This window comes from Bufo bufo, chromosome 5 (assembly GCF_905171765.1).
Source record: "Bufo bufo chromosome 5, aBufBuf1.1, whole genome shotgun sequence".
Taxonomy (NCBI): Eukaryota; Metazoa; Chordata; class Amphibia; order Anura; family Bufonidae; genus Bufo; species Bufo bufo.
The window spans coordinates 68,189,343-68,216,103 of NC_053393.1; the positions used below are offsets into that span (position 1 = coordinate 68,189,343).

At 42.0% G+C, this 26,761-nt stretch overlaps 1 protein-coding gene across 1 annotated transcript in view; it reads right to left on the minus strand.

The window, feature by feature from the left end:
* Positions 1-1,944: 1,944 nt before the first annotated feature.
* Positions 1,945-26,761, minus strand: part of CDH17 (cadherin 17) — a 103,456-nt gene continuing 78,639 nt past the window's right edge. The window contains exons 10-18 of the mRNA XM_040432017.1: positions 20,801-21,019; positions 17,948-18,024; positions 14,022-14,213; positions 13,698-13,942; positions 13,443-13,573; positions 9,377-9,613; positions 6,467-6,583; positions 3,135-3,251; positions 1,945-2,375 (exon numbers count right to left, since the gene is read on the minus strand). Of these exons, the coding sequence (XP_040287951.1) occupies positions 2,272-2,375; positions 3,135-3,251; positions 6,467-6,583; positions 9,377-9,613; positions 13,443-13,573; positions 13,698-13,942; positions 14,022-14,213; positions 17,948-18,024; positions 20,801-21,019 (1,439 nt within the window). The 3' untranslated portion in view covers positions 1,945-2,271. The remainder of the gene's footprint in view (positions 2,376-3,134; positions 3,252-6,466; positions 6,584-9,376; positions 9,614-13,442; positions 13,574-13,697; positions 13,943-14,021; positions 14,214-17,947; positions 18,025-20,800; positions 21,020-26,761) is intronic.

Genomic DNA, 26,761 nt, shown 5'->3' on the forward strand with positions numbered 1-26,761 from the left:
TAGGCAGATTTAAATAAAGTGATTTAGAAATTTGCTAGTTACAATATTCTCTATGAAATGAAATGAAATTACGTGAAAGTACAGTGATTCTTTAAGTTAAAGTGTAGTTGTCTGTTTGGTTTATTTTTAATATAGTGTATGAAAAGGGATGTCAAACATTTTTGTTATATACTTTATTAGGGAAAGGTGTTTTTTTGTCCTAGAAAACAAGGTATTAACGTGTGCTGTCCACATCCATGTGTCCATTCCGTGGCGCCACAAAAAAGAACATGTCCTATTCTTGCCCTTATTTGTGGACAAGAATAGGCATTTCTATCATGGAGGAGGATGTTAATGTTCCGCAAAACGCGGAAAACACACGGCCGGTATGTTTTGTGGATCTGCAATTTGCAGTCCACAAAAACCGATATGGCTGTGTGATTGAGCTCTAAAGTTGTCATGTCATTTGTAGCATGCAAAATTCCCCCCCCCCATTTTTCTACACAACATATGGTAAATTAAATATAAAAATACAAATATCCTTATATAGCAATGTGAATGTAAAATGTAAAAAGTTGTGGCTCTAGGAAGGCAGTGAGGAAAAAACAAAAACCCCAAAACAAAAATTGTCCTGGTCCTTAAGGGGTTAAGACTCACCAAAAGATAGTTTTCCTATATATAATACTTCATATTTTCCTCCACCTAAACCTCTTCACATATGTTCCCAATGTCGTTACCATGTACCTGGACTAGTTCAGTTCACTCACCTGGCCAGTCTGTTGCATCAATCTTTCTTTTATTATCATAGATACATGGAACAAAAATCTACGAAACAGAAATCCCCACCCACAGAAACCAACCCCCCTACTGTGAAGATACAGCTGCGGTCAACTCTGTATACTCAAGCACCATGAAATACCCTGAAATGCATCGGTCAGCAAGCCCACGGAGAGTTTAACAGTGGCTTTTTAGTCTATAATATAGTTATGCTGAGTTCCTAAGATGGCAGATCCCATACATACTGAAGATATGCACACTGCAAGTACAGCAACCCATCAGCCCTTTCTGCGCACAGAAGACCCCCCTCGTATTCCCATGTGTAAAAGTCTCCCAACTACCGAACTTAAAGAATGCAACCAGGTATTAAGTAATGATTAGGAACATACAGCTGGCGCTTTCCCCACCCCTACCATAAGACCCTAGGTGTGGACCAACTTTTTCTTTTCACATATATTCCCCTCTTAAAGAGGACCTTTCACCGCTCCTGATCTGCCTGTTTTAATAGCTTCATGCATTTCCCATGTAATGACAATTCTGGAGCATCTATTCTTATGTCTGTATGTTGTGTCGTTCCTTTATTATTTCTACTAGAATTTATGGATAAATTGCTAGCAGTCTGCAGTAAGGGTACAGAGGGGAGGTAACCAGTTGGGGGTGTGTACCTGCACAGACTGACTCTTTCCAATGAGTGCTGCCATTTTCAGACTGTGCAGGTCCACACCTCCAACTTGTCACCTCCCCTCTGTACCCTTACTGCAAACTGCTAGCAATTCATTCATAACTTCTAGTAGAAATAATAAAGGAATGGCACAACATAGAGCCATAATAATAGATGCTCCAGAATTGTTTGTACGTGGGGAATGCATGAAGCTATTAAAACAGGCAGATCAGGAGCGGTGACAGGTCCGCTTTAAGTCTAATTATAACATTCATTTTATTAATGAAGTCTTGTTTAATGGGAGGGTTTAGTTGGATCCAGTGTCAAGCAATTAAGTTACATGCCTGGAAAGCGTTCTTTGAATACCTAGCGTGAGCTGCGCATACCCCACCTGAGTGTCCAAAATCCCCAAGATGCAAACTCTGGGATCCAGAGGGATAGATATTATGTAATAAAAAACCATCATCCGTGCCACATCTGGGACACCTCGTGTCACTCTTGACCACGATTTGATGTAAGAATACAGGAGTAGCTGTGACAATTGATCTTTCTATGTGAATCCATAAATTGTCCCTGCAATGGCACCTTATGCAGCTGCCTACTCTGCCTGCCTCTTTTTCTGGCCCTATTGTTCTTCCTCTCACATCTGAATGTACTCAACAATTAACAATTCAACACGGTGAAAAACTCAATATGTTCTAATTTTCCTCCAAAACAATATTCCATTTTATTGAAACACTTTAATCTCTAATAAGTAAAAACATCCACAGTAACAAGCTGTCTTGTAGCACACAGTTTAGGTTTTGGGAATTGAGGATGGAACTTTGGAATCTTCAAAAAATTCTAACATCTTCTCAGGTCCTCAGGTTTACAGTCTCTGCAGCATTGATCGCGTCGCCACCACTTGTCTTCTTCTTCTTCTGGTTGATTGATATGAAAACAACCGCAATTATTATACCTGAAAAAACATAACTAGTTGAATACTGTCCTGGATCTCTTGATCTACACAGTGCCACACCATAATTAATTAATTGTGCGCACCTCCGATGTTCCGTAAGCTATAGTCTGAGATTTACGCCAGCTAGGAGCTGGTATAGGATATCTGTGCAGGTCCTGTTCCTTTTTACCCCACTGCTTTTTACCAAAGTGGCAAGCATGGTGTAAAGGAGGAAAAGTGGCAAATGTTTTCGCCTGAGTTTGCAAAATATCAACCTCCTTTTTCCCATGAATGTCTAAAGTGAGATTATAAATACAAGTGTGATGGACATGGACGAGTGAGCTGGTGGCTGCTGCTGGAGACAGATACAGTGTTAAACACCTTTAAAGGGTTTATTCCGTTTTTTGTTTTTTTCATTTAACATACATGTTTTTTTTTATTAAATTGATATCCATAAGATAGCATAGGCCATCCAAATTAAATGTATGTGTTTCCAACTCCTGTCACCCCCATAAATCAACTGAAGGGGCGGCCATGCTGAACTGCTGAAGCCTCATTAATGTTTTGAGGTTTACAATGGTTCTGCTAAGGATAAGCCATTAATGTAAGGCCTCAAATACATGATTATACAGTATTTTGGATCCATGTGAAATGTCTATCTGCTGTGGGCCTATCCTATACTTCGATGTGCCTCTGAATTTACACACCCAAACATTCTTTCCATGAGAAAAACAATTTCGATATGCTCCAATGTATGACAAATTATGGAGGGAGACCAACCTATTACTGCCAGAGTTCCAAATAAAATTCCAAGAGCCATTCCAATAGATGTAAACCCAACATGGTCTAGTGCCTCCTCCTCACACTTGCCCTTAGAGTTACAAGTGCATATCCGAACTGCAAAATAAAACATGTTATCAATACAAGGTATTCATCTAAACAGATAGATAACCACCCCAATGCCTCATCTTGTATTAGACGCTTGATTCTAAACTGTATCCGAAGGAGCCAGTAAATTGCAGGTGGGTAGACATCTCTGACTTGGCAACCAATTCTTGTTTGTTGTGCCAGTTAGAGATGAGAGAATCGATTCTAAATTAATCAAATTCAATCCCAATTATTTTTTTTTTACTTTCAAGTTGCATCCAAAAGAGAGAGAGAACATAAAAAATAAAATAAAAAAATGTTTGAAAAAGTGTTAGACAAGAGAGACCTCAGAGTGTTATACACACATCTTCAGGCTAATTGGGGCACTTTCGATTCTGGTAGAATCGATTTGGAATCAAGTCGGTCCCCTGGTTCGGCTGAATCGAACCTGAATTGAATTTTAAGCGATTTGCTCACCTCTAGTTCTATATCCGAAATGAAAAATGAAACCCATTTACAATTAGCCTTGATATCAAAAATGTCCTTCTGTTTTGTGTTTAAAGTTCCTATGTACCGGTAGGTCAATGTGTCTCCATGATAACAGACTACTAACTGTATAATCTGATCCTGTAGTCATAATCTATCCCTTTTAGCCCTACTTCTTTCTAAGGTACATCTGGTAGGTTATCGAAAAGTAGTGGACCAATGACTGCAGAATGAGATTGTATGCAAAATGATTGGAGATTTTAAATCAAGACTATTTGCAAAATTTCTTTAGGTGCATTGGGACAAATAAAGATCTGACTACCCAAAATTTACCGGGCATCCACACAGTACAGTGGGGGCCCTTACATATCTAAGCCTGTCCCCACAAACAGGTTTATTTAGGATTCTAATGGTTTATATTTAGCAAGGTCTCTGCCCTTTCGTTCACAGTTAGCATTATCATATAAGGTCATGTTCACATGATGCGTAAAAATCCATTTCCTTGCATTGTACTGAACCTTGTCACAGATTTACATGAAATATTCACCTCAAATATGCAACAATAAACCACATGTGAACATACTGTTGCAACAGAGGATGGATGCTACATTTTTGTATCTACGTGTGTGGGTTTATGTTTTTCTTTTGGGTCCAGGCAGTATAGGGAACCCCGGAAAGAACAGTATGTAGGTCCCCTGCACTCAAATGGCCACCATCCCCTGACTCCCGTGTGATCCATGAAACGCATTAGCCCTTGCATGCAATATAACAGTAGGAAGCTGCTTTTAAGGTGACAGTGGGCCGCGTTACCCACTGTACCCATAGGCAACAGCACAGGTTAGGCAACTTTCACACCTGCGTTTTACTTTCCAGTATTGAGATACATCATAGAATCTCAAAACCGGAGGAAAACGCTCCAGTTTTGTCTACATTCATTGTCAATGGGGACAAAACTGAATGGAACAGAGTGCACCAGAATGTATTCAGTTTCGTTGTGTTCCCATGCCGCAGAATTTTTGTGTGCATGAAACACAATGTTAGGCTATTTTCACATTAGTGGCAGGGGAGTCCGGCAGGCTGTTCCAGCGGGTGAACAGCCTGTCAGATCCGTCCTGCCGCTAGTTCGCATGTGCCCCCGGACTGCCGCTCTGTCCCCATTGACTATAATGGGGGCTTGGTGGAGTTCCGGCGGCAGCACGGCAGCGCACGGCAAGAAGAAGCCGGACTAGAAGTACTGCATGTCGTAGTTTTAGTCCGGCTGCCTCTCGTTGTGCGCTGCCGTGCTGCCGCCAGAACTCTGCGCCGTCCCCATTATAGTCAATGGGGATGGAGAGGCAGTCCGGGAGCACACGTGAACTAGCGGCAGGACGGATCCGACAGGCTGTTCACCCGCCGGAACAGCCTGTCGGACTCACCTGCCGCTAATGTGAAAGTAGCCTAAGTCAATGGTGCAGGATCCGTTTTCTTTCGTGTCTTGGTCATTTTAGAGATAATACAACCAGATCTGTTCAGAATGGAAGCAACTGGTTGTATTATCATAACGGAAGCATTTTTGCTGATCCCTGCCGGATTCGGCAAAAATGCTTCTGTGAAAGTAGCCTTACACATATGGTATTTTTGAATAAGCTGGTGTCAATAGGTGACACTTACCTGGATGACATATTCTGTTACATACTATGGCACAGTGGAAAGGATACTTTAGGATGGGGTAGTTCTGAGTCAGGGAGCTTCTCTGTTCATCATTCTCTCTGATACGCTAACAAAGAGTGTCTTTCACTCTGAAAGACCATGTATTACAGAGGCAAGCTACTCATTATAATGGGAACTGTGTAATGCTTCATTTTTCCTGTGGTGGTGCTGCTGGGAAACACTTGTGGTGGTGCTGCTGGGAAATTGAACACTTCCAGCTTACGTTCCACCACAAAGTGCAACTGATTGCTGAGAGTCCCAGCAGCAGGAGACCTACTGATCAGCTTTCTGTTGTTGTACTCCCCCAACGGGAAAAGGGAAGGACCAACGTGTAAATTCAACAATAAGAACAGGACTCTACCTAGAATCGTTAATTACATAATATAGATATTTAGATCTTTGCCATCTGCTGCAAGAATGGTAGGAGTTTGCTGGAAGAGAGGTCACCCCAAAAATCTATTAATATAATACCATACAGAGGCTGATTGAGAACTTAAAAAGGCCCTGGAAAAAATAACTAAAAGTGGCCCCATGTTGTAGGTGGGTTCAAACTGACAGAAGACAGGCCAAAACAAGTAGGTGGGGACAACCGAAGTAGGCAGGGCCTGCAATACTGTAGTGCAGCACAAAATACCACCCCTGCAGAACCAAATACTACAGAACAGCACAAAATACTGCCTCCCTCATCACAGTATTCAACTGTATCACCATCATGAGGACAGTAATACAGTTGAATTCAGGAAAGCACCTGTGGCCGTTAAGCATCAGATCACTCCTGCGGCCATAAAGAGGGCTTGGATGGCCCACTGGGCATCAGCCCACTGGGAAATTTCCCTGTAGGGTCTATATCCAATCCGCCCCGATACCATAGCACCAATAGAAGCCCTGCCTATAATCACAACTCTACCGGTATGGTACTGGAGACCCCTAGCGCTTTCTCTGTCCTTAGCGCTCTACTCTCTATACGATATTTCATTGCTGACTGAGCTGACACAATAATATTATAAAAAATATTTTTTTTCTTAGACAAGTCATTAAATATAATTTACATTTTTTTACATTTATCATACCTGGTACAGAAACATTTGATTCCAATGGTGGACGTCCAGCATCTCTAATAATGACTGGAACATAGATAGTTGCCTTTGGAAAACCGTAATGCTGCATAGTCAGACGAGCAGAAGAAGCTGTGAGAAATGTATAAATGAACCTTTAGTCTCGTATATGTATTAGCCTGCAATATATTGCATATAGGGTTTTTCAGGTCTGGTCAGAGTCATACAATAATGAGTGGGACCCATAACTACCATATCTTCTTCGGAAGTTCTCCACATGTCAACTTTCCCTCTAAACCTACTATGTATGCCTACACACCACCAACCCATGATTTGCCTTCCTGTCTGTCTTGATGCTTCTGTCAATTTGGTTTCTTTACTTTGTTTTATAATATATATATATATATATATATACAGTACAGACCAAAAGTTTGGACACACCTTCTCATTCAAAGAGTTTTCTTTATTTTCATGACTATGAAAATTGTAGATTCACACTGAAGGCATCAAAACTATGAATTAACACATGTGGAATTATATACATATCAAACAAGTGTGAAACAACTGAAAATATGTCATATTCTAGGTTCTTCAAAGTAGCCACCTTTTGCTTTGAACACTGCTTTGCACACTCTTGGCATTCTCTTGATGAGCTTCAAGAGGTAGTCCCCTGAAATGGTTTTCACTTCACAGGTGTGCCCTGTCAGGTTTAATAAGTGGGATTTCTTGCCTTATAAATGGGGTTGGGACCATCAGTGGCGTTGAGGAGAAGTCAGGTGGATACACAGCTGATAGTCCTACTGAATAGACTGTTAGAATTTGTATTATGGCAAGAAAAAAGCAGCTAAGTAAAGAAAATTGAGTGGCCATCATTACTTTAAGAAATGAAGGTCAGTCAGTCGAAAAATTGGGAAAACTTTGAAAGTAAGGGCTATTTGACCATGAAGGAGAGTGATGGGGTGCTGCGCCAGATGACCTGGCCTCCACAGTCACCGGACCTGAACCCAATCGAGATGGTTTGGGGTGAGCTGGACTGCAGAGTGAAGGCAAAAGGGCCAACAAGTGCTAAGCATCTCTGGGAAATCCTTCAAGACTGTTGGAAGACCATTTCAGGGGACTACCTCTTGAAGCTCATCAAGAGAATGCCAAGAGTGTGCAAAGCAGTAATCAAAGCAAAAGGTGGCTACTTTGAAGAACCTAGAATATGACATATTTTCAGTTGTTTCACACTTGTTTGTTATGTATATAATTCCACTAGTTTTGATGCCTTCATAGTCATGAAAATAAAGAAAACTCTTTGAATGAGAAGGTGTGTCCAAACTTTTGGTCTGTACTGTATATTTATATTCAAGTTCTTGCCAAGCCAATGGGTTTTTTCGGCCCATTAGGAGCCATGGGGTGTGTGTATATATAATGGATATAAAAAAGTCTACACACCCCTGTTAAAATGTCAGGTTTCTGTGATGTAAAAATATGAGACATTTCAGAACTTTTGTGGGGTGATCTGAAGAGGGCTGTGCACAGGAGATGCCCTCGCAATCTGACAGATTTGGAGTGTTTTTTGCAAAGAAGAGTGGGCACATCTTGCCAAGTCTAAATGTGCCATGCTGATAGACTCTTACCCAAAAAGACTGAGTGCTGTAATAAAATCAAAAGGTGCTTCAACAAAGTAGTAGTTTAAGAGTTTGCACACATACAACCATATTTTTATTTTTTTTGTTTTCTTCCCTCTACCTAAAAGATTTCAGTTTGTTTTTCAATTGAGTGGTACAGTTTATAGGTCAAAGGTGGAAAAAGTTCTGAAATGATTTATTTTTGTCTCATATTTTTACATCACAGAAATCTGACATTTTAACAGGGGTGTGTAGACTTTTTATATCCACTGTATAGTTATATTATAAAGCCTCTGACCCAGAAAAGTCATTCCAGATCCTCAAAATAGCCAAAGAAAGAAAAATCAGGAGCTCCATAAGAGCAATGATCATCCATTAGGCATAAAAAGATCATTCAGCAAGGTTAGGCTACTTTCACACTTGCGTTTGGTGCGGATCCGTCATGGATCTGCACAAACGCATCCATTCAGATAATAAAACCGCATGCATCCGTTCGGAACAGATACGTTTGTATTATCTTTAACATAGTCAAAACGGATCCGTCTTGAACACCATTGAAAGTCAATGAGGGACGGATCAGTTTTCTATTGTGCCATATTGTGCCAGTAAAAACAGATTCATCCCCATTGACTTACATTGTGTGTCAGGACGGATCAGTTTGGCTCAGTTTTGTCAGACGGACACCAAAACGCTGCAAGCAGCATTTTGGTGTCCGCCTCCAAAGCGGGATGGAGACGGAACGGAGGCAAACTGATGGATTCTGAGCGGATCCTTATCCATTCAGAATGCATTAAAGGCAAAACTGATCTGTATTGGATCGCTTGTGAGAGCCCTGAACAAACAGAGACCAAAACGCCAGTGTGACAGTAGCCTAAGCCTAGCAACCAAAGAATCTAAAGTCAACTTTATCTAGAAGGGGATCTGCTCATAAGAGAATACTCACATAAAATAGAAGTGGGACCCACGCAATATACGTATAGGCAAGTCTAAAAAGTCATTTGGCAAAGCATTTCCAAAAATGTTACAACTACACACCAGCAGGTCAAATAGGCCCAAGCCATATGTGTATACAGTATACAGTAGTATTGTTCCTTAGGTTCAACAACAGACAACTGTATTTGGAGGTAACTTTGGAGACAAAAACTTGCTACTAGGGTGTAGATTTTATGGTTAATTTGTCCTGTGTGAATAACAACAACAACGTTTTCGATGGACCTGTTCTGTATAGATGGATGGTACACCCTCAGAATAATTCCTTCTAATGGGCCCAAGATCCCTCAGTCCAAAAGTAATCTGGTTTCTTGACACTTACCATTCACATACTGAATGATCCAATCCTTTGCTGTTGTTACATTACCACCCAGACGAAATTTCAGTGGCATTCTAGGCTGATCATCGTCTATACCACTGAATTCAAAGGACTCCGTTTTTGTCAATGGATAACAGAAAAAGATATCGTTATAATAGTCCTGGGCTAACCGGGGATAGTTGTCATTGACATCATCCAGAAACAATTGGAAATAAACAGATGAACTCATTGTAGGATTTTCTGTAAAAACATAAAAGTGGTGAACACATTTGCAAGGTGAAGATTTAGTTTATAGTACACTGCTCAAAAAAATAAAGGGAACACAAAAATAATACATCCTAGATCTGAATTAATTAAATATTCTTCTGAAATACTTTGTTCTTTATAGTTGAATGTGCTGACAACAGTTGAATGTGCTGACAACAAAATCACACAAAAATAAAAAAATGGAAATCAAATTTTTCAACCCATGGAGGTCTGGATTTGGAGTCACCCTCAAAATTAAAGTGGAAAAACACACTACAGGCTGATCCAACTTTGATGTAATGTCCTTAAAACAAGTCAAAATGAGGCTCAGTAGTGTGTGTGGCCTCCACGTGCCTGTATGACCTCCCTACAACGCCTGTGCATGCTCCTGATGAGGTGGCGGACGGTCTCCTGAGGGATCTCTTCCCAGACCTGGACTAAAGCATCTGCCAACTCCTGGACAGTCTGTGGTGCAACGTGACGTTGGTGGATAGAGCGAGACATGATGTCCCAGATGTGCTCAATTGGATTCAGGTCTGGGGAACGGGCGGGCCAGTCCATAGCATCAATGCCTTCGTCTTGCAGGAACTGCTGACAAACTCCAGCCACATGAGGTCTAGCATTGTCTTGCATTAGGAGGAACCCAGGGCCAACCGCACCAGCATATGGTCTCACAAGGGGTCTGAGGATCTCATCTCGGTAATTAATGGCAGTCAGGCTACCTCTGGCGAGCACATGGAGGGCTGTGCGGCCCTCCAAAGAAATGCTACCCCACAGCATTACTGACCCAATGCCAAACCGGTCATGCTGGAGGATGTTGCAGGCAGCAGAACGTTCTCCACGGCGTCTCAAGACTCTGTCACATCTGTCACATGTGCTCAGTGTGAACCTGCTTTCATCTGTGAAGAGCACAGGGCGCCAGTGGCGAATTTGCCAATATTGGTGTTCTCTGGAAAATGCCAAACGTCCTGCACGGTGTTAGGCTGTAAGCACAACCCCCACCTGTGGACGTCGGGCCCTCATATCACCCTCATGGAGTCTGTTTCTGACCGTTTGAGCAGACACATGCACATTTGTGGCCTGCTGGAGGTCATTTTGCAGGGCTCTGGCAGTGCTCCTCCTGTTCCTCCTTGCACAAAGGCGGAGGTAGCGGTCCTGCTGCTGGGTTGTTGCCCTCCTACGGCCTCCTCCACGTCTCCTGATGTACTGGCCTGTCTCCTGGTAGCGCCTCCATGCTCTGGACACTACGCTGACAGACACAGCAAACCTTCTTGCCACAGCTCGCATTGATGTGCCATCCTGGATAAGCTGCACTACCTGAGCCACTTGTGTGGGTTGTAGACTCCGTCTCATACTACCACTAGAGTGAAAGCACCGCCAGCATTCAAAAGTGACCAAAACATCAGCCAGGAAGCATAGGAACTGAGAAGTGATCTGTGGTCACCACCTGCAGAACCACTCCTTTATTGGGGGTGTCTTGCTAATTGCCTATAATTTCCACATGTTGTCTATCCCATTTGCACAACAGCATGTGAAATTGATTGTCACTCAGTGTTGCTTCCTAAGTGGACAGTTTGATTTCACAGAAGTGTGATTGACTTGGAGTTACATTGTGTTGTTTAAGTGTTCCCTTTATTTTTTTTGAGCAGTGTATGTAAAGAGATTTGTGGCATATCCACAGAATACACTATAAATGGCCAATAGCTGCACTGGCAGTACTGCATTCAGAAGCCCAGCTACTTCGGGTTTATGACATGGGTAGTCTCATTTATATTAACTTCCCTGTGGCCCTTCGGCTCAATATTGGTTGGGGGAGGGGCCCTCTCCCGGCACACAGACTTTTACTAAAACAACTAAGTTACAGGCCTTTATTTGGATGTGGACCCCAGACCCTCTGTATGGCAGAAGATTAACCATTACACTATAGACCTGCCCTATTGGAGGGACTGGAAAGTTATTTTCTTAATAGGCATGATATTAAATAAATAGTATATAACTGAAATGAAGGGAATTGAATTTGCGCCATTTTTATTCATCATGCTCTTTTATCATGAATAATAACTACCGTATATTGTACAGATTATAATAATCACAGGATACCAAATAATGTTGTGTGATATTTAATAGTTAGTATGTTACAAAAACAGATTTATTGTAATGATTTTTGCTTAGTTAATGTTTTATTAGTAACAATCATTTTGCAGAAAAATATTAATTTTACCATAAAAGAAAACCTGGAAAGTAAAAGTTATATTTTTTTCTGCCATAACTTTTACAAAAAAAATTATTTGACAGATCTTAGCTGGGAGTTGAACCCTAGCCCTTTTAGTATTGCAAGCAGCAACCTTCCCTACTACACTAACCAAATCTCTACTATAAGGCCCCATTCACACAACCGTATTTTTGATCCACATCCAATCCGCATTATTTTTGAATTGCACATGGCCCCATTCATTTCTATGGGTCAGCAAAAAAACTTGACAGCACACCGTTTGCTGTCCGCATCCGAATTTCTATTCCGCAGTCCTGCAAAAAAGATAGAACATGTCCTTTTCTTGTCCATTTTGCGGATAAGGCTAGGAGTTGTTCCAATGGGTCCGCAAAAAAAAACTAAAAACCATATAACACGACATAAGACGGATTAAATCCGTTTTTTTTTTTGCGGATCTGTGTTTTGCGGACCGCGAAATTCATACGGTCATGTGAATGCAAAGGCTGGATGGCTAAAAAGCTTCTTATAGTATTACTCTTTTCTTCACAATATTAAATAAATAGTAACACTGTAGCCTTTTAAGCACACAAAATCCTGCCTTTATAACAGAGCAGTCCTATAGAGTAGTGGTGAGTATTTTGCCTACTATACTAAAGGTCTGAGGTTCAGTTCACAGCATAATTATAGCAAGTCATTTTCTTAGTAAAGATTTTGGCAGAAAAATTGAACTTTTATTTTCCCGCTTTTATTTTCTGGTAAAAGATAATTTTTTCTGAAAAGTTGATGTTACTAAAAAAATTATTGAGCAAAAACCATTATCATAAATGTGTTTTTGTAACAATTATTAAATATCTATCACAAAACAGTGAACGCATTACGGTGCAATTTTATTTCTCTTCATTTAACCCTTAAGAAAAGTTTATAGAAATTTAAAATCTTACTTATGTGTTTGGTAAAATGGCCTGATGGAAAGAAAAGTTATGGATGTTATGGCTATGAATGTGAGAAGGCCTGGGGGATGGGGGAGCATATAATTTGCCTGTATGGGGCCTGGAAATTCTTGATAACAGCCTTGTCCTTACCTATTGGCTTAGTCAGCTCTTTCAATAATTCCCAAAAACGTAATTGAAGAAGGCACAGCCATCTCTCCATGGAGAATGCGACTGGCATGAAGAGGTGAAGAACGGTTTAGAAACCTACAAATCTATTAGACATTCTTGGCATACACGGCAATGCATCCATTAATGCATAAGATAGGTTACCCCATGAAAATTGTTTTTCACCTAACCACAGGATAGGTCTGAAATATCGGATCATGGGGATTCTAACTGCTGGGACCCTGCGATCTTGAGTCCCCTCTCTGAGTGGACCAGTAGTGCACATGTTGGTCTGCTTCTCCATTCACTTCTATCGGGCTGACATAGACAGTGCTTCTTCAGTCCCATAGAAGTGAATAGAAGAAGCTTGTGGCACATATGATTAGTTGAGGACTTAGTCAGGGGCATTCCTCTCCAAAAACCTCATGAGCTGCTGGAATTACATATATACAGTAACTAGAATTTTGTTAATATTCTATTTACGAGGATATTGAGGATGTATGTGGGTACTTACTTGACTCTGCAGCAACTACTTCCACTTCGTAAAATGTTTTCCGTTCACGGTCCAGATTGGCTTTGCTGAAGATTTCCCCAGTGTCTTCATTAATTTTGAGCCAATTAAACACATCTCCTCTCAATGAAAACCTGAGGAGAAATATTGAAGAAATGGTCAAATCTAGTGAGAGTTTACTGAATGTCTATAGGATATCTAAAAATACTAAAACGTAATATTGTAATACAAGTCTAGTGTGACTAGCAAGCTACTTACTGTATTGTATCACCTTCTGGATCTGAGGCATTTATTTTTATCAACTTGGTTCCAATAGGAACATCTTCAGGGACCTGTGCATGGTATATCGTATTCCCAAAGATTGGCCTCTCATCCACATCAGTGACTATAATCTTTAAATATGTGGTGGAACTGTCATTATAACTGATTCCTGTAACCAGGGGCTCGGGATTTCTCGCCTCTATCTTTAGTTTATGCTCCTTGTAGGTTTCATAGTCCAGTGGCTGCAGGACAGAGAAGGAAGGTAAGGTCAGCTTGACATGAGCAAATCCAGCAAGAGGTCATCAGAAATCCGTCACTTACAGCGGCCACTCTGACGTATCCACGATTATTTTCCAGATTGGTTTCAATTATGAACCTTTTATCTGGATCTCCTTCGACTATATTGTAAAGAATAAAAGAACTCCCTGTACGAGGGTCGTCATTGTCTGTGGCCTCTATTTCTTTCACCAGTGTTCTCAAAGGAGCATCTTCCCGCAAGGTTACATTCCCATACTGGAAATATAAGAAGAGGTTTAAATGTTATAAAGCTCCTGGGTCTTGATTTCAAATTTATACAAGATACCATAGCTAGCTAAAAAGATACTAGATAGACAGAAAGACCGATGGACGGGCAGACAGATATTAAATAGACAGATAGAACAATAGATAGATAGATATCCAGATGACGATGCACAAAAGCAAAGAGGAGCACATCCGCGCCTGGAGGAACAACATAAGAACATCACAAAAGCTGACTGTATACCAGAGCCCGCAGAGGGAGTACAAACATATCTGGAGAAACTCCCCAACCCCAGAGACAGACAGATCCTTAGCCGGTACAGACTGAGCGCCCACAGCCTGCTCATCGAATCCGGGCGGCACCGACAGAGGACCCAGCCCAGGGGGAGCAGACTGTGCTAGCAGTGAGACCGGGGGGCCGTGGAGGATGAGGCTAGATAGACAGATGATAGATTTGAGATGGACATGAGTTAGATACCTAGATAGATGGATAGATAATAGATTTGAGATAGATAGATAGATAGATAGATAGATAGATAGATTTGAGATGGATATGAGTCCTCAAATATAACATTACTGATAGACAGTTGTGTGAGCGTACATGTGCCAGTCTCATATAACTGGTGTTTTAACCCATGCTTATATCAGCACGTATGGATTTTTTGGGGATGTGAATTAAAGGTCTTTTTCTGGACTTATCCCCTAATAAGAATAAGCCATATTGAGTGTTATTATCAGTGTATTACCAGGTCATACAACCTCTAATAGCGCAGTAGGCTACAGCAATAATTTGCTGTATATTTGTACAGTGAAGTTAGTCATAAGCCTTGGTGCTGTTTTCCAGTAACCCTTTAAGTCTGGCTTCACACTTTTTTTTGTGTGGCAGTGTCTTTAAAAAATAATAATAATAATAATAATAATAATGAAACCAGAAGCTGATTATGATGGACTAGTCCATAGATCATATTTATTTCTATAGTCTTCATCAGTTTCACACTTGGTTTTCACTAAACTGGGCCCTTGAAAGGGCAACGTATTTGCTGGCCCATGTGCAGTGTCCTGAACTACACTGCTTAATATTGTGATTGTGTTTCATGAAAATGTGCTTGTGCCTGAGTTCCCATAAAGTTGCACAGGGAGGGGGAGGTTCTAACAAACCTCCCAGGGATGACTCTGCCCTGCTCTCTGAGAGAAGAGAAGAAGGAGGAGAGTGTGATGTCTGAGGAAAAGCTGCACCTCAGCAGCCATTTTGGAGAGTTATCTAAACTCCAGAGTTAGTTCCATGTACCAGCCCATAGAAGAGAAAGATTACAGAAGATCCAGGCAACCCAGAGAGGGAGTGAGAATATTGGCAAAGGAAGGTAATTGTCATTTATCAGGCTCTAGTCTCCTTTGCATTAGGTGGATAAATTCTAAGCTACCAGCTGCCCACCATAACCAAAGACAGAAAGGCCATCTGTCAGGAGATAGTATTCCTAGAGAGGATACATAAGTATATGACTATATAGTACAGCAGAGATAGTCCATCCCTCCAGCCTGGAGAAACAAGGGATTGATTGTTATAGAGAAAAACTACCCCTTATGCAACTTTTGGGAACTAAACTGAGCCACTGTAGAAGCTGCCTTACTGTAAATGACTTTTGCGCACATTGATGACGTTTGGATCAGCTTCAGTAAAGTACTGGGAATTTGTTAAGAGGACCGGTCTCCTTATTGTGCAAACTTATCTATCATTAACTATTTGCACTTTACGGTGCTGGTGTTACTAACGCCAGGGACCCTGCCTCCACGGCACCTTAAACCTATTCCACCAAGGGCACCTCAACCAGCATCTGACAGGAATCTCTGGACAACAGAGTGTGCCATGAAGGAACTGGTGCTGTCCTTCCCATCACTGCACGCCGGCCCAGGGAGGCTCCTCTAACCGTAAGTAAATTAACTACTACCCTCATCGGCCCACCGTACCTCACGTGTTGCCCCTGCAGACCCGGTCGCGGCATTATATGATTTTATGCAGCGACCATACCACAGGGGGCAATGTGAGTGTAGTGTATGTTGAGACGATGGGTGTAGTAGTTAATTACTCACTGTTCTGTAGCTCCCTGGGCTGGCGTGCAGTGAAGGGAAAGACGGCACAAAATCCCTCGTGGCACTCTCTATTTGTCCAGGGGTCCCCAGCCAGATGGAATTTGAGGTGCCCTTGATGGTGTAGATGCTTTGGGTGCCTTGGTGGCAGTGTCCCTGGTGTTCGTGACTCCAGCACCGTAAAGGTGCGTTGAGAGGTGGTGTAGGAAGGACAACAATAGAACTTTTACTTGATAAGGTTTTCTTTGAAATAGGTGATATCCATACAGATAATTCCTTGGTACAAAAAGTTAGACAATCTGCAACTTCATACAACAGGCACGGTGTGACAGTGATAGATGGCAGGTACCAGCTCAAACTACAAGAGGATGACACTTTCCTTCAACTTATTTTACTTGCTTCAGGAATTCAGCCTTTCGGGTACTTGGATCTTACTCTACTCTTGAACTTAGCAATTGGCAACCAACTCTCCCTAGCGGCAGCCATCAGTCTTCTGCTCCATTATTTGACCTGGTTGCTTCCTTACTCTTAATCCACTTAGTCTCTGACTCCAGGACAGTGGCACTACACAAAGGTGATCCAGTAATCCTTGAGCTTAGTTCCCTTTTTTTTCTTTACCCCTCTGGGGAGTTCCCAGGGGCACACAGCTTAAGTTACATCCTACCCTCCTTACTCCCAACTAGCCCTCAACTCTCTTCCTATCACTGAGCTGCCCTATATAAATGATGGGACAGCACCAGCTAGTGACGGATGTTGGTAATGCAGTTACCAGCCTGTTGCAAGGAATCAGCAGCCTAATACATTGCAATTGATAATGGAAATTAATGACATAAACACAAATTTGAAGTGTCCCCTTTTCACACATAGTGGGACACTGCACTTGGCACATGTGAAGGCACCTCTATACTTTAATTATTTACTGATGGTCCATAAGACCAATGAACGCCTTTTTTGTTTCATGTGCCAATTCCTACTTTTAAAACATAACATTTATTAGATCCAAAATATAAAATATCTACCACCTAAAGAAAGATGTTTAAACATATCAGCTTGTGTCACATAGTTGCTTTGCATCTGTGTCTCTTCTGAATACTGACTCACAATGTAGTTTTACTAGCTAAGAGATATAGGGAGCTGGTTATTTACTGGCTCACTACCATTCTGTTCCTATGCTATAATGGTGTTCATACACACTAGATTCCTAAATCCTTCCCTATGTGCACTTGCTGTGTTAAAATCGCTCAAACGCTACCCCGCAACATGTTTCACCAGCTAAACTGGAGTCCTCAGGGGAATTGGGCCCAATTGAAGGAAATGGGGCCCAAGTCAGGGAACAGCAAAGAAGAAGCCCATGGGCTTAAAGTCTCTTTTGTTCTGCATGAGATTGGTAGAAGGATCGTGGATGGTATGGTGACATGTACCAGCATCACGAGGAAGTCCCGTTTTGTAAATACTAATGGGACCTGTTCTCATGTATGTCTGCTTGTGGATCCATCATCAGTTCTTCAATGAGCCTAAATCAATGCCACAGCAAATCTAGCATAGTGATATAACATAAGTGTGAGGCCGGCTTCAGTGTGAGTTACAATAAGACCAGATACGGAAGAAAAACACAAGATCGGAGGATGGCTAAAGATACTCACATCAAAACTCTCAAATATTGGAATGTGGTCATTCATATCAATGACATTTACCACCACTGAACACACTGTACTATAAGCTGTAAAGACATAAGACAGATTAATGCAATTTATCAAGTGAATGGAAAAGTAACTGGAGGACATTTATCAAAACTGGTGCAAATGGAAACTGACTTAGTTGTCTGTAGCACTCAATCAGATTCCACCTTTCTTTTTCAGTGCTCTTTTGGAAAATGAAAGGATCAATCTGATTGGTTCCTAGAGGCAACTAATCTAGTTTTCCTTTAAAACTGTCTCAATAAATTTCCCCCGCTGAATCTACAAGTAATGCTCTCCTGTGTCAATTGTTTAGGTTGGTAAATCGGGCACCCAAAACCCCGCCCGGAAATTATCACTTATGAGCGGGGTTATCGTTAACCCCCCATTTTTGCCCCGAGACAGCCCGAATTTACCAGGACTGTCTCTGAAAATCAGGGACACTCAGTGCAAATTCAGGACAGTTGGCAACTATACAGTCTGACAATATTTAAGGGGCTTGTCTGGGACATAAATATTGATGGCGTCTTCTCAATCCGAACACAGCTGACTGGTGGGGTGTCAACAGTTTGGCCCCTATTGATCTGATATTAACGGCCCAGCCAAAGTGTAGGCTATCAAACAGAGATGAGCAAAGTTTGGAAAAATTCGATTCAGCAACTTTGCCGAAGTAAGCCAAGAAATTTGATTTGTTACGAATTAATTTGTCACAAGTCGCTATAAATCAGGTATACCTAGGCCACTCTGCCTTAGGGTATGGCCACACACACAGAGTGGCCAGAGTGGCCACGCTGCGGGCGGGTTGCGGTGAAGAGGAGACTGCACTGTATAGTCCTTCATTGTTACTGACCGTGCAGGGGCTGTTGCTGGTATGGGGTTTGCCTGGTTAGGTAGGGGGACAATATGCATATTATTGCTGTTCTTGCCTGCAATCTCCTGCAGGTCATTTGACAGTAAACACAGAATATTAATCAACTCTAGCACTCTCATGCCCTACAGGTGGGAACCCTTCTTCTACCATCTGCTTTTCCTCCTTTTCCACATCATCTAATATCGATGAGAATATGTCACCAGGAACATTCAGCTCCTCCTCTCTCTGCATCTTGCTGACTTTTCTAGGACATGGAGACTTTGAAGAATGATTTTGAAGCCAGCAAAAGATGAGGATGGTCACCATTAGGACCTGGCCCCCCCAAGGGGTGCAGACTGGATGGTATTGGTTGGCACGCTGGCACCTGAATAATAAAGGTTTCCATCTTATTGGTATGGAATTACATTTACGGCTGATGTAGGAATAAGTAATAAGTAAATGTAGGAACTATAGTAGAAAACCTCTTAAAAATTTGAAACCGAACTCGGCTTCGGTTCCGACTAGTACCTTGAACTATAGCTGAGTTCGGTTTCAAGTTTTAAAGTGGTTTTCCAAAGTTATTCAACGAAGTCACGCGTGACTTCGTGAATAACTTACATCGGCTCATCGGAGCCCATACATTCTAATACTGTACGGAGGCAAATCTCCGTACAGTATTATTCTGAAGTTTTGAACAAAGCAACGTCGGATTAAGCATCCCTGGGCTCTCCCTCTCCAATATTCTTCTATTAATAATTTTCAGCAGTCCCTAGCGCCTGAGCGTTTGCCACGTCTCTCCCTATGCTCAGCTCACAGGACAATGGCAGAGACCACGTGGGATGAGGGTTTTATAGGGCTGTGACATCACAGGGGATGGCTATCTGTGGATTGGCTGGCTGCACAGCATTATGGGTGATCTCGCATTCCTGGGCTTCTTACTTTCACTTTGTAACACATGCAGCCACCATTTTAGGAAAAACTGATTTGTCACGACGAAGAGCGAGGAAATTCGTTGTGAATCGAAGTTTTCCTAAACTTCAGACCGAATTCCGCTTCAATGCTTTGCTTAACAGTACCATCGAGATTAAAGGAGTTGTGCCAGGTATGAAGGTTAACGCTTATCCAAAGCATGGCTGATAACTGACTGATCCTTGTGGGTCTGACCATTGAGACCCCCAACAGGGGTCCCATGTTTCTATCCTGATGGAGTGGCAGGCCGAGCATGTGTCCTAAAGCTCGATTTGTTCTCCTGCTATCTCTGGCAGTTACATAGAGGAAGAAGCTCTCAAATACATTGCTCACGGGATCTTCTATCTGATTAGTATTTTAAATAAGACAAAATTAAAGGGGTTGTCCAGCATTTTGATATTGATGGCCTTTCCTGATCAACCCCTTTAATTATGTTATTGGTATAACTGCGAAGATTTGGGATATTTACACTTCTGACAAAAACTTCACCAAAAAGCAGATTTATTATGTGTTTTAGACTCTTTTTGCCCCGTCTTGACAGGTTATAACTAGGGATGAGCGAATCGACTTCGAATGAAACATCCGAAGTCGATTCGCATAAAACTTTGTTAGAACACTGTATGGAGCGAGCGCTCCGTACAGTATTAGAATGTATTGGCTCCTATGAGCCGAAGTTATTACTTCACGAAGTCTCGTGGGACTTCGGTTAATAACTTCAGAAATTAATTTCTACTGTTAAAAACCTTTTACCGAACTCGGTTTTTGGTTTCAGACTCGCGAGACTTTGCGAAATAATAACTGCAGCTACTTCTATTACTGTACGGAGCGCTCGCTGCAATGTGATTGGTTGCTATGGGAAACAAGGTACAAGTTTTTATTTTTGATATTTTTGATAAATATGGCTCATTATTTTCTTTTCTGATTGAAACCACATTACGTTCCCTCCAGAGACAAATCACGAAATTCAAAAGATTTTGGATTTTTTGGGATTATATACTTACAAGGTTTCCCTTCATCTGACACCTGCACATTCAGATTGTACCTTCTGAAGCTATTTAGGCCGACATTGATCAGTTGAATACTACCATCATACAAGCCGATATTAAAAAGGATTCCAGTGGGTGTTTCAGGCCATTGATCACGAAGTGAATATCTTAGCACTGAATTGGATAAATCATGCTGGTCCATATCAGTGGCTTTAAGTACACCTATAACGCTTCCTGCAGGACAAAAGAAAATATCTGTGACAAACATCATCCACCACACTACTGCGTCCTTATGTCTAAGGCCCCTTTCACACGAGCAAGTTTTCCACGCGGGTGCAATGCGTGACGTGAACGCATAGCTCCCGCACTGAATCCTGACCCATTCATTTCAATTGGGCTGTGTACATGAGCGTTGTTTTTCACTCATCAGTTCTGCGTTGTGTGAAAATCGCAGCATGTTCTATATTCTGCGTTTTTCACGTAGCCCTGGCCCCATAGAAGTGAATGGGGCGATGCGTTTTTCACTGATGGTTGCCAAGAGATGTTGTTTGTAAACCTTCAGTTTTTTATCACGCGCGTGAAAAACGCATCAAAACACATTGCACCCGCGCGGAAAAAACTGAACGCAATCACAGACAAAACTGACTGAACTTGCTTGCAAAATAGTGCGAGTTTCACTGAAAGCACCCTGAACGCATCCGGACCTAATCCGTCACGCTTGTGTGAAAGAGGCCTAAATGTCTCTAGATGCAACTCAAATGGACTTGTGTCTGATATGACTTTATTCTATGGATTCCAATACCAAAGACTGAAACAGGGAATTTCTCTTAATACATATCTACCAAAATCCTGATTTGCCCAGGAATAACCATTTTGAGGTACATTTGTCCATCCAGGCCGAACTGGATGGACAAATGTCTTTTTTCGGCCTTATGTACTATGTTACTATGTTACACAAGGAGGACCATTTTGCAGGCAAATTCCTCAAAAATTGGACAGTTGGTAAGTACATTAATATCAATACAATTTATTTTTCAGTTGTCCCGTGGGAAAACTTAAAGGAATACTCCGGTTAAAACTGGTAGATTGTCTAATGCATGGCACAGAATCTGAAGGGTGGAGCATGACTCATGTGTCAAAGAACACCAAAGAGATTAGTCATGCTCCACTTATTCTGGCCCGGCAATAGCTATAACACAGTGCTTGGAATCTTCCTTTAACCACTTACCGTCACACTAACGCCGAAAGGCGTCATCTCTGCGGCGCTCCCAGGTCACACTAACGCCGATTGGCGTCATCTCGCGATGGCCGAGATTTCCTGTGAACGCGCGCACACAGGCGCGCGCGCTCACAGGAACGGAAGGTAAGAGAGTGGATCTCCAGCCTGCCAGCGGCGATCGTTCGCTGGCAGGCTGGAGATGTTATTTTTTTAACCCCTAACAGGTATATTAGACGCTGTTTTGATAACAGCGTCTAATATATCTGCTACCTGGTCCTCTGGTGGTCCCCTTTGTTTGGATCGACCACCAGAGGACACAGGTAGCTCAGTAATATGTTGCACCAAGCACCACTACACTACACCCCCCCCTGTCACTTATTAACCCCTTATTCACCCTTGATCACCCCTGATCACCCCATATAGACTCCCTGATCACCCCCCTGTCATTGATTACCCCCCTGTCATTGATCACCCCCCTGTAAAGCTCTATTCAGATGTCCGCATGATTTTTACGGATCCACTGATAGATGGATCGGATCCGCAAAACGCATACGGACGTCTGAATGGAGCCTTACAGGGGCGTGATCAATGACTGTGGTGATCACCCCATATAGACTCCCTGATCACCCCCCTGTCATTGATTACCCCCCTGTAAAGCTCCATTCAGATGTCCGCATGATTTGTACAGATCCACTGATAGATGGATCGGATCCGCAAAACGCATACGGACGTCTGAATGGAGCCTTACAGGGGCGTGATCAATGACTGTGGTGATCACCCCATATAGACTCCCTGATCACCCCCCTGTCATTGATCACACCCCTGTAAAGCTCCATTCAGACGTCCGCATGATTTTTACGGATCCACTGATAGATGGATCGGATCCGCAAAACGCATACGGACGTCTGAATGGAGCCTTACAGGGGCGTGATCAATGACTGTGGTGATCACCCCATATAGACTCCCTGATCACCCCCCTGTCATTGATCACCCCCCTGTCATTGATCACCCCCCTGTAAAGCTCCATTCAGATGTCCGCATGATTTTTACGGATCCACTGATAGATGGATCGGATCCTCAAAACGCATACGGACGTCTGAATGGAGCCTTACAGGGGCGTGATCAATGACTGTGGTGATCACCCCATATAGACTCCCTGATCACCCCCCTGTCATTGATCACCCCCCTGTCATTGATCACCCCCCTGTCAGGCTGCATTCAGATGTCCGTATGATTTTTACGGATCCGCGGATACATGGATCGGATCCGCAAAACACATACGGACATAGGAATGGAGCCTTATAGGGGGGTGATCAATGACAGGGGGGTGATCACCCCATATAGACTCCCTGATCACCCCCCTGTCATTGATCACCCCTCTGTAAGGCTCCATTCAGACATTTTTTTGGCCCAAGTTAGCGGAAATTATTTTTTTTTATCTTACAAAGTCTCATATTCCACTAACTTGTGTCAAAAAATTAAATCTCACATGAACTCACCATACCCCTCACGGAATCCAAATGCGTAAAATTTTTTAGACATTTATATTCCAGACTTCTTCTCACGCTTTAGGGCCCCTAGAATGCCAGGGCAGTATAAATACCCCACATGTGACCCCATTTCGGAAAGAAGACACCCCCAGGTATTCCGTGAGGGGCATATTGAGTCCATGAAAGATTGAAATTTTGAACTCGCCATGCCCCTCATTGAATACCTTGGGGTGTCTTCTTTCCAAAATGGGGTCACATGTGGGGTATTTATACTGCCCTGGAATTTTAGGGGCCCTAAAGCGTGAGAAGAAGTCTGGGATCCAAATGTCTAAAAATGCATAAAAGGAATGTGGGCCCCTTTGCGCATCTAGGCTGCAAAAAAGTGTCACACATCTGGTATCGCCGTACTCAGGAGAAGTTGGGCAATGTGTTTTGGGGTGTCATTTTACATATACCCATGCTGGGTGAGAGAAATATCTTGGCAAAAGACAACTTTTCCCATTTTTTTATACAAAGTTGGCATTTGACCAAGATATCTATCTCACCCAGCATGGGTATATGTAAAATGACACCCCAAAACACATTCCCCAACTTCTCCTGAGTACGGCGATACCACATGTGTGGCACTTTTTTGCAGCCTAGGTGGGCAAAGGGGCCCACATTCCAAAGAGCACCTTTCGGATTTCACAGGTCATTTACCTACTTACCACACATTAGGGCCCCTGGAAAATGCCAGGGCAGTATAACTACCCCACAAGTGACCCCATTTTGGAAAGAAGACACCCCAAGGTATTCCGTGAGGGGCATGGCGAGTTCCTAGAATTTTATATTTTTTGTCACAAGTTAGCGGAAAATGATGATTTTTTTTTTTTTCCCTTACAAAGTCTCATATTCCACTAACTTGTGACAAAAAATAAAAACTTCCATGAACTCACTATGCCCATCACGAAATACCTGGGGGTGTCTTCTTTCCAAAATGGGGTCACTTGTGGGGTAGTTATACTGCCCTGGAATTCTAGGGGCCCAAATGTGTGGTAAGAAGTTTGAAATCAAAATGTGTAAAAAATGACCGGTGAAATCCGAAAGGTGCTCTTTGGAATGTGGGCCCCTTTGCCCACCTAGGCTGCAAAAAAGTGTCACACATGTAGTATCTCCGTACTCAGGAGAAGTTGGGGAATGTGTTTTGGGGTGTAATTTTACATATACCCATGCTGGGTGAGAGAAATATCTTGGCAAAAGACAACTTTTCCCATTTTTTTATACAAAGTTGGCATTTGACCAAGATATTTATCTCACCCAGCATGGGTATATGTAAAATGACACCCCAAAACACATTCCCCAACTTCTCCTGAGTATGGTGATACCACATGTGTGGCACTTTTTTGCAGCCTAGGTGGGCAAAGGGGCCCACATTCCAAAGAGCACCTTTCGGATTTCACCGGTCATTTTTTACACATTTTGATTTCAAACTACTTACCACACATTTGGGCCCCTAGAATGCCAGGGCAGTATAACTACCCCACAAGTGACCCCATTTTGGAAAGAAGACACCCCAAGGTATTCGCAGATGGGCATAGTGAGTTCATAGAAGTTTATATTTTTTGTCACAAGTTAGTGGAATATGAGACTTTGTAAGAAAAAAAAATCAAAAAAAAAAATCATCATTTTCCACTAACTTGTGACAAAAAATAAAAAGTTCTATGAACTCACTATGCCCATCAGCGAATACCTTAGGGTGTCTACTTTCCGAAATGGGGTCATTTGTGGGTGTTTGTACTGTCTGGGCATTGTAGAACCTCAGGAAACATGACAGGTGCTCAGAAAGTCAGAGCTGCTTCAAAAAGCGGAAATTCACATTTTTGTACCATAGTTTGTAAACGCTATAACTTTTACCCAAACCATTTTTTTTTTTACCCAAACATTTTCTTTTTTATCAAAGACATGTAGAACAATAAATTTAGAGCAAAATTTATATATGGATGTCGTTTTTTTTTTGCAAAATTTTACAACTGAAAGTGAAAAATGTCATTTTTTTGCAAAAAAATCGTTAAATTTCGATTAATAACAAAAAAAGTAAAAATGTCAGCAGCAATGAAATACCACCAAATGAAAGCTCTATTAGTGAGAAGAAAAGGAGGTAAAATTCATTTGGGTGGTAAGTTGCATGACCGAGCAATAAACCACTAAAGTTGTGGGGTGCCGATTTGTAAAAAAGGGCCTGGTCTTTAGGGGGGTATAAACCTGTGGTCCTTAAGTGGTTAAAGGGGTTGTCCCACGAAAAATGATTATACATTTTTCAAACCAGCAAATGGATCTAAATATTTTTGTAGCTCCATGTAATTAACCTTTTCTACCCCGGGCCAGTTTTTGCTCTTCTGCCCAGGCGATTTTTTGCAAATCTGACATGTGTCACTTTATGTGGTAATAGCTTTGGAACACTTTTATATATCCAAGCCATTCTGAGATTGTTTTCTCATGACACATTGAACTTCATGATAGACATAAATTTGAGTCAATATATTTCACCTTTATTTATGAAAAAATCCCAAATTTACCAAAAATTTTGAAAAATTCGCAATTTTCAAAATTTTTATTTCTCTGCTTTTAAAAAAGAAAGTGATACCTCATAAAATATTTATTACTTTCCCCATATGTCTACTTTATGTTGGCCTTATTTTGTAAATGTCATTTTATTTTATTAGGACATTAGAAGGCTCAGAATTTTAGAAGCAATTCTTAAAATTTTTAAGAAAATTTCCAAAACCCACTTTTTAAGGACCAGTTCAGGTCTGAAGTCACTTTGTGGGGCTTACATAGTGTAAACCCCCCATAAATGACCCCATTGTAGAAACTACACCCCTCAAGTTACTCAAGATTTTACAAACTTTGTTAACCATTTAAGGTGTTCCACAAGAATTAAAGGGGTTGTTTCATCATAGACAATGAGGGCATATCGCTAGGATAGGCCCCCATTGTCTTATAGGTGCAGGTCCCACCGCTGGGACCCGCACCTATATAGAGAGAGGAGCCCCGCAAGGTGGTGGCTGGAGGACTCCAGTCTGGCCACCACCAAGCCGGCTCCCCATAGAAGTGAATGGGAGCATACCGCGCATGCACGGCTCCCACTCCCATTCACTTCTATGGGGTCGACGAAAATAGCCGAGCCAGCGCTCGGCTATTTTTGCCAGCCCCATAGAAAATGAATAAAGGGCGGCTGCGCATGCGCAGTGCGCCCTCCTTCACTTGCGGGGCTCCGTTCTCCACTAG